The 15,580-nt window shown below is 44.8% G+C and overlaps 1 protein-coding gene across 1 annotated transcript in view; it reads left to right on the top strand.

Moving 5' to 3' along the window:
- The window catches only part of ADAMTSL1 (ADAMTS like 1), a 372,341-nt gene that overhangs the window by 306,255 nt on the left and 50,506 nt on the right, over nucleotides 1-15,580 (top strand). The window contains exons 20-21 of the mRNA XM_084832134.1: nucleotides 7,191-7,318; nucleotides 12,767-12,895. Of these exons, the coding sequence (XP_084688260.1) occupies nucleotides 7,191-7,318; nucleotides 12,767-12,895 (257 nt within the window). The remainder of the gene's footprint in view (nucleotides 1-7,190; nucleotides 7,319-12,766; nucleotides 12,896-15,580) is intronic.

Here is a 15,580-nt window from a genome sequence, read left to right on the forward strand (position 1 = left end):
TCGTGATGAGCGGCAAGACAGTGTTCAAAGAATCCTAGCGATCTCAAACATCACTAGCCCAGCCCAGCCCTAATCAAAACACTCTGTCCATACACCACACAGGCACATTGGCTTAACACTTGTCATACTGTGGCATACTTCCCAAAAGGTTGGTCCACCACTGTCTTCCAAGACTTTGAATAGTTGGGCTGCCTTGGAGATAAGTTTGGCTGACACTTAAACGAGTCTCTAATGGAGTAGATGGTGCTGGGCTTGATGGACCAGTAGTCTAATGCGGTACGAGGCAGCTCCTAATTAGTGTAGACATGATTTTGAAAAACCAAAGCAACTGCCTGCGGTGTTTTCTCATTGCTAGTGATACGTGGTTAGTGTTATTAAAGGTTCTGCTTACCTATTAATTGCATTTGCATGGTGTTTTATGGTTTTACATTTGCTCTTGATTTTATATTGTGTATTTATATGAGTGATTTGACCCTAAAAGGTGGGCTACAAATATTTTAAATAAATAAATAAATATTTGATGGTGCACAGAGGACCTTATATTCTAGCTATGCAGCCAACGATGGGTTCACTTGATGTATGATATGTGCCCAGGATTGCATGGCTTACGAGGAAGCGGCTTAAGAGCGCTGATGTGCTTGGAGACATTTGCATTAGTTGACGTATCTACAAGGCAGCTGTCCAAGAATCTGCTGCCAGGAGGACAAGTTTCCTCTGTGTATAAGTTATGGGTCTGAGGTTAAACATCCAAGTCCGGTCACCAGGGTCAGCCTAGGAAATGAGAAGGCACACAAGAGTCAAGTCTTGGGGCTAAAATTAATTTTAAATGCCTATTTTTCTGGAACATCTAGCAAGTTCTTGATTTATCCAAGGTGTAGTTCATCGTTGCGGTTTAGGTATGACATTAGTTTGCTTGCTGCTTTCCCTTCTCTGTGGTTAAAATCTCTCCAAATGCCATGATTTCTGTAATTTACTAGCATTCACAGTTTCATTGCTTTTAAACAGCATTTTCTTTAATTGTTTTTTTTTTCTTGGCAGATAGAACACTTGATTTTTTTTTACCACTAAAAGAAAACTTTGAAAAAAAAATGAAAATGTGTCTTTCCCCCCCCCTATGTGAGAACAAGAATGCATTTGTTATGGAAAGCACATGCAGTCTTAATCAAGAATAGGCCTATGGTATATATTTGGTTGGACATAGTCCTGTAAAAATATCTTTCTGGCCTGTAGAAAGTTGCATACAGATTTGCATTGCCAGTGGTTACATCCTGTTGGGAAAGTGCCCATAAAGTGATTTTTTTAACATTCTGTTCAAAACTACTGTGGGGTATGTATGTTTCCTGCTGTGCTTTTAAAATAAATGGAGGTTGCATAAAGTCCACACAAGGATTACACTCAGTATCACATCTGAGAAAATTATATATTGATCCCACAACATAAACATCCATGCGTTAGTAATATATGTGCAGCAGTAAATAGCCTTTTGATCAGAGCTGGTTCTAATTTTGGGGAGGTTGCTGGGCAAGTACCAGCCCCCCACTCCCAAATACACCCAACTCTTCCTTCTCACCACTACTGCCACCACCCATTCATTGCCCTCTATACCCAGTCCACATCACTCCCAGAAGAAAAGGACAAGTGGTAAGGAGGTAACTTTTCCTTTTCTTTGCTTCTCTCACTGCTTGATTGTATAGAGAGGGCAGGGGAAGTGACAGAAACAGCAAGGAGATGGAGCAGCAAGGCCAGGTGGCTCCATAGATTGGCAACGGGCCCCCTACTGGCACATGGGCCTTAGCAGATACCCAGTGATGCCAGTCACTGGTGCTGGCCCTGCTTTTGCTTCTAGTTTAAGTTCTTTATTTAACTAAGCATGCTTCTAACACCTCACTCACTGGGCTAGCTTGCACAATCAATGGCCAGCAATGTGGCTTAAATAAGCTGCGGTGGCCTGCAAAGCATGCCGGCCGCCATTATAAATATGTTCTGGGTGGCTTGTTACCCATGGGAATAAGCCACCCTACCCAGGTTCACACAACACAATAAGCTGTGGCGACCTCTCACCGCAGCTTGAATATTCACAGTGGCGGCCGGCATGTGCCGCACACCACCATGGCCACGCTGCCAGCCATCGGTCATGCCAACCCATTCTCTGTGTCCCTTCCGCTCTGTCTCTGTACTGTTATGCTGAGTCACTTCCTGGTAGCTGTTTCCTCAAGGCTTCCCTCTGTGTCACTTGAGTTATTCCTCCTACCTGCTACCCCAGTTCTCCTATCTAGTTCCATATACATTGATATACCGTTTAATCCTTATTAAAAGATAAAAAGCACTGTAAGAAGGAAGAGCAGGGGCCTTGAAGGTGCCCACCAATATTTAACATCTAGACAGCAGACTGAGCAGCCTCACAGGTCCCCTGGTCAAAGTCTTCTCCACTGTGGTGAGGTGTATTGTATTTCTATTTAAATTATAGTAACTATTTCTAAATTTGCACTATACATATAGATGAACATGTGCAAATTTTCATGCAAATCTCTGCCCTCTTTTGTGGTAATGCATTTTCCTCTTCTTCTTCCTCTTCTTTATTTTTTGGCAATGCATAAGTGGCCACCCTATCTTTTTGTTTATTGTCTCCTTAAGAAGAAGCCAGGACTTCCTGTTGATTTTGATGTGGTTCTGAATGCCTAAATTAATATCATTTTTGTCTTGTACATTTTGCTGAGCAATATGAAGCTGATGGTAGAACAAAAATTTCCCTCTGTTGCTCCCCCTGCAAAAAAAGAGAAAGCCTTCAATGGGTGGCCTTAATCTGGTTTGTTTTAGAGTGTTGCCACCCATGGTGCTGTGAGTGAGATCAAATATCCTTAAATTTGTGGTTCATGAGGCAGCAGTTTTCATTCAAGGGAAAAACAAAAATCTCATCAGCTCAGGGTAAGTGACTAGATTTTGATTGCACTTGGATGGGCTTCCTCATTCCAGTGTTCTCATCCTCTTTTGTCTACTCTCCCCCCCCCCCGCCCCCATTGCTTTTTCTATCACCATCCTGGCAAACGAATTTATGTAAAACAGCTGCTGCAGTTTTCTTGTGAGAAAAGTAAATTTGCCTATAGGCTTTGTCATTAATTTAACCTAAGAATGAATAAAGGCAGGTTCAAGTATTAGAGCTTTGCAATGGAAGCCATGATACTAAACATATGTATGTGAATGAGTCAAGGGCCACCTAGAGGAGGCCAGAGACAGAGCAAAACCAATTTGGAAGCTCTGTGGCCCAGGCACAGAGACATATGGGACTTTGGTACAGAAGCCCCATTGATAATGGCACATGATTCCTGAAACCCTCTATGTCAGGGTTACCCACAGGATTGTTATAACATTTGTAGTTGGCTCCCTCCCTCTGCTCCACAGGCCTGACAGCAATGGAGGAGTGGTAAATGTTGAAGTGCAGGCACTCATCATGACAATCCCCATAGCCATGTCCCCAAGGAGAATCCAAAAATTCAGGCAGCTGTGTTAATCCATATCAACAAACCAGTTCTAGCAGTTTTATCTGCACCAGGAGCAGGTCTTTTGTAAAGCTAATGGCTTTATTGCCCATTCAAGACCAAGCCACCCCAAAATCCTTTGCATCACCACAGGGGACAATATGTTTTTGTTGGGAATATTTATTTCCCTGCAGCTTCTGTGAGTATTGCAGCTAAGCTCAGAGGGAACAGGGAAGTCTGAGAGGGTGGCAGATGATGCCAGCATCCGTGCTAATCAAAAAGTGTTGGTGCTGTGTCCCTGTGTGTCCTGGCCCCGCTACACCACTGCCTGGAGGTATAGTGCTCTGAGCTGTCGAAGGCAGGCCCCACCCAAGTTCCGTATGTATCCCTCTCCCCTTTGTGGGCCTGCCCCTTTCTCCGTTCTCTGCAGGCTTGAAATTGGGGCCCTCTGCTGTATATAGAAGCTTTCTCTGTTTTGTGAATGCCAGATACTCCGTACAGTTAAAATGGGAGATATTGCTGGAACTAATAATATTTTCTTTAAAATGATGGATCTTTAATATGTGACAAGTGTTTTTCATCTATAATAATGATTCATCCAGTTAGTACAGGATGGATGGTTCACAGCTGTTTGGGATGTGGCCTAGAGCACTCTTTGAATGGTACATTATCCTGCTTGCCCTTCTGGAACAATGTTAATGGAAGTGGCCACGAAAGGTCCAAACGTGTTTGGAGGTCCAATATTTGTCCTACTGGAACAGTCCAATGAGAGAGTTGCATGAAATGCAAAGAGTCTGTACAGAGGTTGTATCACATACTCGGGTCTAACTTTCCCATTTGCAAAAATGTTCACTATTATCTTCATTGGCATCCTTCTTTTTCTGGCTGCTTCCTTTTATGCTATTGCAAAACTTCATTTGGAAAAATTAGTGTTTAAATTGGCCCCTGGGATATGAAAGACAAGAGTTCACCACTTTTGTGTTCCTTGTGTGGTCTTGGATAAGTCAACTAGACCCTCTGGATCTTATTTGCCTGCTTGTCACCTGAATTGTCTAGTTTATCCAAATGATCTGTGAGGTGGAATAAATTGAAGTGCTGTTTACACAGGTTTGCAATTACACAGGATTACATGGGTGACAGACAGTGAAGTCAGATAATCAGGAAATCAGATAACCAAGAATTCAGGGCCACACTAGGAATGACATGTAGTTGCCTGCCTCTTTCTCTCAATGGTTTGTGGGCTGTTTCTTTTCTTCTTCTTTTTTAATGAAAAGCAGCCTCAGGCAGCAGCAAGTTCGAGCAGAAGAATGGAGAGGGGGGAGGAAGAGAAAGAGGCTGCTTAACTCTTTCTCTGCCTGCCATTTGTCCATTCACAATCTCGCTTTGTCCCTGCTCTTTCCCCATCCGTAAGGGAAAAGATCTGGGATCCAGTGGATGTCCTTATTTACTTCTTCACTCCTGATGGAATATCCTCAGGAATCACAAAACATGGTGCCATAGAAAGGAAGGACGTTATCAGAAATCTGCTAGTAATATGCACTCAACCAGGGGTGGGCAACCCCTCCCCCCCGGGGCTGCATGTGGCAATGGGCTGTGGGTCAGGGGCTGCATGCACCTACGCATGTGCAAGCACAGGAGAGCATGCACACAGCTTTCCCCTTCATATACGCCCCCCCACACACACACACACACACATACACTTCCTCACTTCTCAGCACACAGGGGTGGGGAGGCTTAAATCTCCCCTCGCTCCATGCTCACATCACTTCATGTCTTGCCGCCAGTGCCAATCAGCCGGGAGGGGGAACAGTGCAATTTAAATGGAGAAGACTCCACACAGGGGTGACTCTGCCCATATGCCTTCTTCCCCATTCAGACTGCGGAAGAACATCCCCAACAGCACAACTATGTTGAGGAAGGTGACACACCAGGATGACTCTCCTCATGCGCTGTCTTACCCAGCAAAATCACCACAGCAGCAGTGGGGGCGGGGGGATTTGGCAGTGGGGGTGGCAGCAGCTTGGCCACCATGCAGCTCGTGGGCCACAGCTACCCATATGTGATCTAGAGTACTCCCCCCACCCACCCCTGATTGTGGTCTTAGGAACTTTAGGCATCCTCAGATGTTTCCTGGTTTCCTCTATGAGAAGGTTTATAATTACAGACAAACTTCCCTGAAAGACAGTTTTCATAGAATCATGGAATAGTAGGGTTGGAAGGGGCCTACAAGGCCATCGAGTCCAACCCCCTGCTCAATGCAGGAATCCAAGTCAGAGCATCCCTGACAGATGGCTGTCCAGCCTCATCTTGAACGCCTCCAGTGTGGGAGAGCCCACCACCTCCCTAGGTCATTGGTTCCATTGTCGTATTGCTCTGACAGTCAGGAAGTTTCTCCTGATGTTCAGCCGGAATATGGCTTCCCGTAATTTGAGCCCATTATTCCGTGTCCTGCATTCTGGGATGATTGAGAAGAGATCCTGGCCTTTCAAGTACTTGAAGAGCACTATCATATCTCCCCTCAGTCTTCTCTTCTCAAGGCTAAACATGCCCAGTTCTTTCAGTCTCTCTTCATAGGGCTTTGTTTCCAGTCCCCTGATCATCTTTGTTGTGCACCTACACTGTGCAACAGTGCAACTGCATTATGTCACATAATGAAAGCATTTGAATGAGGATTTCTCTAATCTGACCATTTGCATATGACATTCCCCCTTCCCTCAAACTTAGCTGCACAGTTAGACCAGCCTTAGAATATGAAGGGCCCAGGGCACAAATGAAGGACACTTACCCTGAGAAAACTGAGATATCTGGATGTCCAGCACTGTATATATATAATTTATTATAACATTTGCATCCCGCCTTTTTCCGTCTTGCAAGGACCCAAGGCAGCTTACATGCTCCTCCTCCTCTCTGTTTTATCCTCAACATCTCTGTGAGGTATGTTGAGCTGAGAGTCAGTGACTGGCCCAAAGTCACCCAGTCAGCATGGCCAAGTGAGGACTGGAATCCAAGTCTCCCGAGTCCCAGCCCAACACTCTAACCACTACACTGCACTGGCTCTCCCAATGCTTATTTTCTGGTAGAGGGATAGAGGAATAAGGCAAGGGTTACCATATGGACCAGTTTGATAGGGAGATGGGAGGAGTGGAGATTCTGCAAAGGCTGAGGCAGTAACCAGGCACTGGGACTTTGGGATTATTACGTTCCTTGTGGAAGGTCAGGGGGTTGTGGAGAATATGGCTTTGTACTAGATACTGCAGTCAGCTAGACTTATGCAGCTATGGCTGTGTAGAACATGCATGGAAAATATAGGATTGCCCAAGTTGTTCAACTTCCTCTGGTGGGTGGCTGCCATGGGAGTGAGGCATGCAGTGGAGCTCGTGCAAGTTGACCTGTTTCATCTCTCTATGGAAGCCGATCCACACAGCAGTCTGTAGTATCAAGGTAGGACATGAGATGTTAATGTGCACATAGCTTAAATAACAGAAGACTACAGATGCCTTACATAATTTGGTATTGCTGGATATTGCTTGTTATTTAATGAAACAGAATTGGCCAATCTCGAATGTATGAAGCCCTGTAACATAACTGTCATTCTGTTTATATTTCTTTACATAAGCGATATTGTGTCTCTGGCACTTTTTTCCTCTGTGGCCTTACCCAGAAATGCTGATTAAAGCATTCCTTGGCAACTTACATATTTGTCTGTCGCTGCAGGATATTTCTTCAGCCAGATGATTCCCTGCAAATCCTGGAGCCAGTTGAAGCGGACGTAGGCTTCTATACCTGCAATGCAACAAATGCGCTGGGATCTGACTCTGTTTCCATTGCCGTCACATTAGCAGGTAACATGCTCCCAGCAAGTATCACAGAAGTCTTCCCTTTCCCATTTTGCTTTTGCAAATTTAAGCACAAATGGGGACCAGGCCAGAATCCAAGATTCAAAGTCTTACAAATGTTGGAACATGTGGACTCAGACCTTGTGGCTTGAGATCATAGATCATAAGTTCATAGGGTTGGAAGGGGCCTGCAAGACCATCGAGTCCAACTCCCTGCTCAGTGCAGGAAGCCTGATTCTCAGGCGGCCGGTCTCCCATCCAAGTACTTACCTGGGCTGACCCTGTGTAGCTTATTTCCCCCAGTCTTATAGATCCTGCGTTTGTGAATTGTATGTGGTATTAGATTCTCTGATCAACTCAGTGGAGGCTGGGAGCCCAGTGGAGCCTGGTGCACCTTGGATAGCTCCTTTAAAGTTCTGACTGGTACTGACTGAAACCCGGAGTGGATTCACTGTCCCACTGACGCTGGAGCCATCAACCTCCACTGTGTTGAACATCTTTTAATAACCCCTTCATAGAGCTTCAGTGTTTTGAGGAAGTTGTGTGAGAGAGGCATATATGAATGGATTTGGGTGGAGTTTTTCCTTGAGTTTAAGACAAGGAGGGTTGCCTGGTCCCAGGGTTTGGCCCCGGTTTCAAAGTTTCAGCCTCTTCTTTTAGGATCTCCAGGAGAATCAGGTGCCAGACCCAAGGAGCAAGCTATTTTCTGATCGGCTGCTCATCCATCAGACTCCACCTCTGAACCATTAGGCACAGCCCACGGACCTTTCAGGTAGTCTCTTGCTAGGTACCACTACAGTCCACTCTAACCCTGTTAGTCTCCACCACCTGTGAGTGAATAGGTACATCAGATGTACGGAGAGTGCACCTCAGGAGGCCAGGCAACTCTGAAGACAAGGGGTTTGTGATGTATAGGGGGAGTGGTAGGGTTTCTGCTTGAAGACAGGCTGATCCTGGGTTGCTTGGTGCTGGGGTTTTCTAGTTTGGGACTTTTAATCTCACTGTGCTTTTGTAGGCTCTGCACCCCAAACGGAGCCCCTTCAATATGAAAAAGGTGAAGTTGTCACTTCAGAGAGGAGATCCTGTAGGATCTCTGCTTTCCCACCTCCTCTGTATTTATTCCTTTGTTAATGAGCTGGGAAGGAATTTGTTTTGACTTTTGCTTCAGGTATGAACATCTCTGAAGTTAGCACTGGCTCAACAGGTTCTATACATTGCAGTATATTGGTTGTTTGTGTATTTGGGGGTTTGCCATGACTGAAAATCTAAATAAATATTTTGCCTGTGTTCATGTCCTAATCCTATTCCCATTCATCTTGCCCTCTCTGGCATGTATTACCCTTATGACAGTATTCTGTCCTCCCAGTAACAGGACAGTGTTTTAATTTTTTGAAGACTGCCTTGCCCTTTGGGTTTTTTTCTCTCTCTCAGCAAGTTATACTTCGATTTAGTGGGTGCTGGAGTTCTGTAAATCTTCTCCAGTCTCTCTTATCTTTGAATAGACTGTTGAGGACTGGACATCAAATTTGAGCTGAGGCCTAACTAACAGTGATCTCACTGAAGTCAATCGGATTCCTCATCTGCTTGAATTTAAACATTCCTTGAAATGATTTGTTGGACTGTGGGTTAAGCACTGACTCAACATCTTGTAGGGTCAAGCTCTTCCCCCCCGCCCCATGTTGCAGCCAAGGCATGGCTGACAGGCTTCCAGTCATTGGCAAATGAAAGCTCATAACAGATTAGGTTTCTTGTTTACATTTGTCCAGCAATGGTTCAGTTCTGTGACAGACTAAATATCCTTTGTTCACTTGGACCTGTCCTAATGAAAACCTGTCTGGGAAGAACAAGGACATTGTGAAATCATGCTTGGTTTCAGCTGTGTGGGAGAGAGGTGTTTGGCTAGCAGGGAGTTCAAGCAAAATCTAAAGCTACACAATAAGAACATAAGAGGAGCCTTGCTAGACTGGACCAGGAGTTCATCTGTTGCAGTGGAGGCTTTAGCTTAGTGGTAGAACATGCACTTTGCACACAGAAGGTGCCGGGTTCAATTCCTGGTCTCTCTAGTTGAAGTGTCTCATGTAATAAAGACTGGGAAAAGCTCTGCCTAGTGACCTGGAGAGCTGTTGCGAATCAGAGTCGTTAATATTTGGCTAGATAGAAAACTGATCATTCTATATTTATGTGCTTATATAAACAATTATGTCATGCCGTTCTGGTGCTCATGCACCCACCACTCAAGGCAGCTAAAAACAAATAAAATCAGTCATAAAATACAATAAAATTCCAAAACAACAACATAATAAAAGCAGACAGATACAACAGATAAAACAAAGACATCAAATCCAACATGCCTATCCAAAAAAATAAATGCCTGCCTAAACAGGAAGGTATTTGCCATGTGACGAAATGCTGTTGAAGAGGGAGCCAGCCTCCTGGGGCAGAGAATTCCACAATTTAGGTGTGGCCCCGGAGAAGGCTCTTGTCCCCATCAAGCATGCCTCCACCATTGCTGAGTCATAGAGAAGGGCCACTCCATCAGATCGTAGTGCACAGGTAGGCTGGTATTTAGGGCTTTTAAGCTCATCACCAACACTTTGAATTGCGGTAACCAGTGCAGCCCTTGCAAGACACATGTAATATGATCCTGTAAGCGAGTGCCCACCCCAATTCTACCAGCTCCATTCTGGACCAATTGTTGTTTCTGAGGACACTTCAGAGGTAGTCCCGTGTAGAACACATTTCAGTCATCTAATCTAGAGGCATGTGTCACTATGGCCAGGTTTGACCTCCTTAGGAATGGATGCAGTTGGCACACCAGCCTGTGCTGGACAAAGGCATTCCTGGCTGAGGCTGCCACCTGAGCATTCAGGTGCAAAGCCAAGTCCAGAATCACCCCCAAACTGCTGACCTGATTCTTCAGGGGCAGGGAATACTACCCCATCCCAAATAGGCTGAATTCCTATTTTGGAGTCAATCTGTCTCCTGACCAGGAACACCTCTGTTTTATCTGGATTAAATCACAGTTTATTAGCCTTTATTCAGCCCACTGAGACACAACTCAGAATAGCTCTGCTGGATCGCTCTGCAGATGCAAAGGTGGCTAACAGCAGGTGAGAAACAGCCAACTTGAATGGGATTGCTGGAGGTTTAACCTTGTGCCCCCGCCTAGCAATCTTAGTGAGTTTGTGTGTGTTCCCAAATCTGAAAACGTTTCCCACCCCTGCACTGAACTAGGGTTTAGTCACTAAACTTCACTGTTTTGTCGAAATACAACCGGTGTTTTCCCCCATTAGGCCTACTTTCAGAGTATTTCCAATGCAAATCAATACAGTTGCTTCTCTTAAAAAAACAACAACACTAATGCAGTAAAGATAATATGGATTTTTTTTAAAAAGGTTTGCTGCAATATAGTAACTGGAGTAGTTTACCCATTATGCATCTGTCCTATCAACAGTGTGGAATGACATCAAAAATGGATTTAATATGGACTTCTAAAGTTTGCTGTTTTGTTGCATGGCCTAGCAATCCAGTCTCTAAAGAGCCTCTAGATTCTGTTATATCCCTGATGAGCAAATACCAAAGGCTATAACTATAGAATACAGTTTTGAAAGAAATCCTCTTCATTCAAGTCACCATTTTCATCCAACTCAGCTTATGGAGAATAATCAGTCACTGTCTGCAACATACATACACCCCAAATGGATGGGCAAGTAGATTCAGTAACCAGCAATTGTTTTTCTAATAAAATCATTCATGTCTTGATTTCATTTTCTCATGCAAACAAATTAACAAATGCAAGCCTCCTGAGTTAGATTTTCTAGAGGCAAAGCTACTTTTGAGGAGGTTCTGAATAGCCTCATCTGTCAAATAGGATTTGGATGTCCAGTCACTCAGCAGCTTGGAATCTGGTCACCAAGTTGTATGGATGTGATGATATGCAATTAAAAAACATACCCTTTTGAGGGGGGACAGGAGGGCTGGGGGGCTGAAGACCTGAACTTTTCTTGGCAGGAAGTGGGTAAGCTTCATTCAGTCTAAATGAAACACTCAGCCTCTTTGATTAATTTAGCAGATGAGGACTCAGAGAGAAAATGTAGTTCTATTTTTGGATTTGTTTGCTACTTTTTATAGGCTGAGCAGCTGACAGGTATTTAATCTAATGAGAAGATCATGAAAAAAAACCCACCAGGGAAATTAAAAGGGCCAATTGCCATTTGAGGTCTCTCTTTCCTCCTCGTGATTTAAGAGCACCCAGTAAAACAGCAGAACTTCGTGAACTTTTCATGACTGAATGGAACATGTTTGTGGCTGGATAACTTCTTTTATGTTGATGTTTAAGGGTGCAGCCCTCAAAAGCACCACTGAAGTCAACAGAAGCTGTTCGGCAGCAATGCTTGGTGGGTTACTCCCAGAACATGTGGATTAATGCGGTGCCAGCTCCACATGAGTACATTTGAGCTGTCGTGACAGTTTATGGGTTTTAATTAGCAGCAATTGAATTCAGGGATGGGAGGTGGGTGCCAGAGGACAGGAACAAAACCAGATTTCTACACTTTTAGTTGATGCCGCCAACGAAAGCACCCATAATTCTTCCTCCTCCCTCTTCACTTCCACCCATCCTTTCCAAGCCAGTTCTTTTCGTCTTCCTGCCACTATAGATTTATAGCGGGATTAATGCATAGGTATTATAGGCTCCTGTCTTGGGCCTGAGCCCATGGAATCACATGACAACATCCATTTTGTCATCTACCAGCACAATCCCCCTTGTGGGATATATGGATGCAGCCAGCCAGCCAGCATTCAGAACCTATCTCACATTAATCCTTTCAGAAGTGGGTTGGCCCCAGTACAAGAAGATAACATAAGCTAGATGAAGTCTCACTCGGGCCTCTATGTTTCTATTTTTGTTCACCCCAGTAGCATGGAACATTTCTATGGTTCATCAAACTTTGCGGCCTTCCTGTTTTAGGATACCCCTTCAGGGCAGGAGTCCGCTTCCCCAGCTTCTAGGGCCCCACAAAGGAAACCTCCAAGGTACCACGAAGGCTGGGTTCACAAGAGCTCAAGAAGAAACATAAGGAGAGTTTAACTTAACCTTATAGGAAAGGCCATGAGTGCACACTTGGGACACCAGGATTGTTACTGCAATCAGGCAAATATTAGCTTCAGTTTCATTCTTATCTGGATGAAGGATGTAGGAAAACATTTCTCCTGATTAACAAAAGAAAGGTTGTGACTCCTTAATAAGATACTAACATTGGGGGGGGGGAAATAGGAAGAAAGGTCCTAATCAAGGTCTGTCAGTGACAAACCACAAGATGAAGTTGAGATTGTGCCACTTCCTTGGACTCTTTTCAGTGATGGATTTACAAAAAAAATAAGGAGGTGTAACCAAGCTCATATTTTGTTTCTTTCCTTATCTGTTTTATAATCCATGGTGTCTTGTGCTTTCAGGGAAACCATTGATAAAGACATCAAGAGCCACCATAATCAACAAGGACTTGCCTGCCATCACTGTTGATATTGGAAATGCAGTGAAAACAATTCCAGGAGCAAATGTGACCATTAGCTGCCAGGTTGCAGGTGAGAGATGGCATTAACCGTGTGTCTCAAGTTATGTGTTTAGATTACATTATTTCCATCTACAACTGCCCCAGTGAACAGTACTACTTGACTGGTCGATATTGCTCTAAGAGTGGTCAGTGGCAGAACATGTTTTGCATGCAAAATGTCCCAAGTTCGATCCCAGGCAACCTCCAGTTAAAGAAAATTGCCCTCTGCCTGGGACCTTGGAGACCAGGCAGTCTGACTGGAGGTACTTCCAGACAAGGTTTTTAATGTGCAAATAAGGGCAAACAGAAGTCCCAATAGATATACAAATGGTTCTTATATCACACTCAGAAAACCAGAATTTTGAAACATGTACAAACATATATAATGGTACTTTTAACCATATGAATATTAAGCGTGTACACATGTAGAATGGAACACTGGGAAAAATCCGTTTCAGTTCTAGGCCTTTTTCAAGTGCATTTGAGAATAGTTTCTTCTTCCTTGAGAGAAATTCTTGTCTTGTCTTTTGGGGCATCTCTACACCTGCAATTTATCACACATTCACGATTGGCCACTCATGAAAGTTTGCAGGGCCGTTACACAACGTCGTAATCCCCCAGTAATTTTTCCGCCATTTCCCCTTGCCTATCCGATGTTATCCCCAAATGGAAAAAAATGCAGTATTTTTTCAGCCTGCCATAGGAGCGCCATGGCCTGCCTACGTACTACTCCTGTAGCGTGAAAAACCCACTTTGTTTGGGGTTGTTGGGGGTGTGGTCATGATGACGACGGCAGTGACATCAAGGTGGTGGGCATGTCGGTCTACGAACCTGCTGGCTTGCGGCCATGCCAGCTTGCCACCATGCCGTGACTAAATGCAATGCACCAACTTTTGCTCCCAGCTTTGGCTGCTTACTCCACAACGCAGAATGGCCGGCATGCCAGCATTCCAGCAGTTCGCCAGGGAGCCAGTGCCTGCGGGAGCAGGGTTTGGGCGGTTCAGTGGAGGTTGCTGTCCACCTGCATTGCATGTCAGTCACAACCAAGCCACCAGTAATGTGCAAGGGGAGGGAAAGAGGCAGGAACCAGGGAAGAAATGCCTCCAGTGCATGTCATGGCTTTTTGTGGAAAAGTAGCTGCCCTGTGAAAAGATAAGGAATGGAATATAACGAGATAGAAACAACCATGTAAAGGACCCTGATCTAGTCCTGCCGTGAAGCCAGATGGAGGAAGGCCTGGTATTGATGTGGATTTCTTCCCCCGTGTGATGAACCCTTAGTTTGATTCCCGCGTTAATGTTGCTGGCTGCAAAGTCCTCCCAGTCATTTTGTGATCAGCGGGATTCTTCTTTGCTCAGCCTGTGAAAAATGTGTGCCCTTTTGCAGATGTGGGTAAGAAAAGGCGTGCCTGTGGCACAGTGGGAGGCATTCTGCCTGAGAAAGGTGGATAATATTTTGGGGATGCCCCTCCTTTTCCTGCCACATGCTTTGCATTTCTGACAGCAGACCCATTTTGAGTCCTGCATGGCATGTCTTTCCCCTCTAGAAAGGGAAAGGGTTTTGCTTTTGGCCTCCTTTCCTGTATTTTGCCTCCTACTGCTTTTTTTTACCTCCTTGTTAAACTTTTCTTTACAAAAACTTTCACAGAGCATTTTGTGTCATCTAACGCAGCTCCCACTTTCAGCCCTCCCGCTGCCATTAGCTCTTTAATTAGGGGATTCTTCTATGCCATTTGCTTTACTTCTTCTTTTTAATGATTTTGGAAGCATGTGTGCTGGGAGAGGTGCTGTGATTTTCTGTTAAAACATGGGGCTAAGTACAAATGAGAGGAATTCTTTTCTACCAAGTCTTCTCTGAGCCAGGGACACAGGGATAATGCTTAAGGCTTGAATTCATTTGGTGTCTCTCTGCTGACAGAAGGCTCTTTCATCCAGCAGAGCCCTCCCTCCAACAGGAGAAATAGGATGCAATTTTTGGCATTTCCCCCTCTCCCCTGCAGCCTCACACATTGCAACCCATACTGTCCTGGAGGGTCACCCAACACTATGAAATAGAATTGGTACATACAAAATGTAGGTGCATTTGCTAATTTGAACGCTGTAAAGACACACTGTTATAAGACCAAGAACAGGAATGACATTTCCTCTAGGTGGACCCCTTCTTTACAAGGGTTCCCCAGGAAAAGAATGTCTGATAGGCTTCCACCATTCAGGCAACCTCTTGACACAACCCAGGGGGTGTTTCCATGACAACAGAAGGAGACAGAAGGAGAAGGCAATCATGGGTCACCCGGATTTTTCAAGGAGATGGCTTTGCTCCACGCAGGGCTCCACAAGTGAGTGTATCGCACCAGTAAAAGTCGCTTCACAGAACGTAATTCCGGGTAGGGTATGGGGGTTGGAGTGACTGTCATCTGACTGGCAGGGGCTGCACAACCAATAAGAGAGGCTCCCCACCAGGCTCTCCCCCCCTCTTTCTCCTTTGAGAATAAGAGAGGCTCCCCTGCATTCAGGGGACAAGTTTCATTGACCACAGTGGGATTTACTTCTGAGTAGGCACTGATTGGTTTGTCTGGGGAAACATAGGGGGGACAGGAACAATCTCCTTCACTCCCCCCCTCCCCCACCCTTACTTCTTTAAATAAACAATCCTTTCCGGAACACAGTGTTCACGCCACCCTGCTGCGATCAATCGAAGCTTCGAAACTTTGACATCA

The sequence above is a fragment of the Heloderma suspectum genome, chromosome 2, assembly GCF_057233095.1.
Source record: "Heloderma suspectum isolate Gila_16-S chromosome 2, 16-S_ref, whole genome shotgun sequence".
Lineage (NCBI taxonomy): Eukaryota > Metazoa > Chordata > Lepidosauria > Squamata > Helodermatidae > Heloderma > Heloderma suspectum.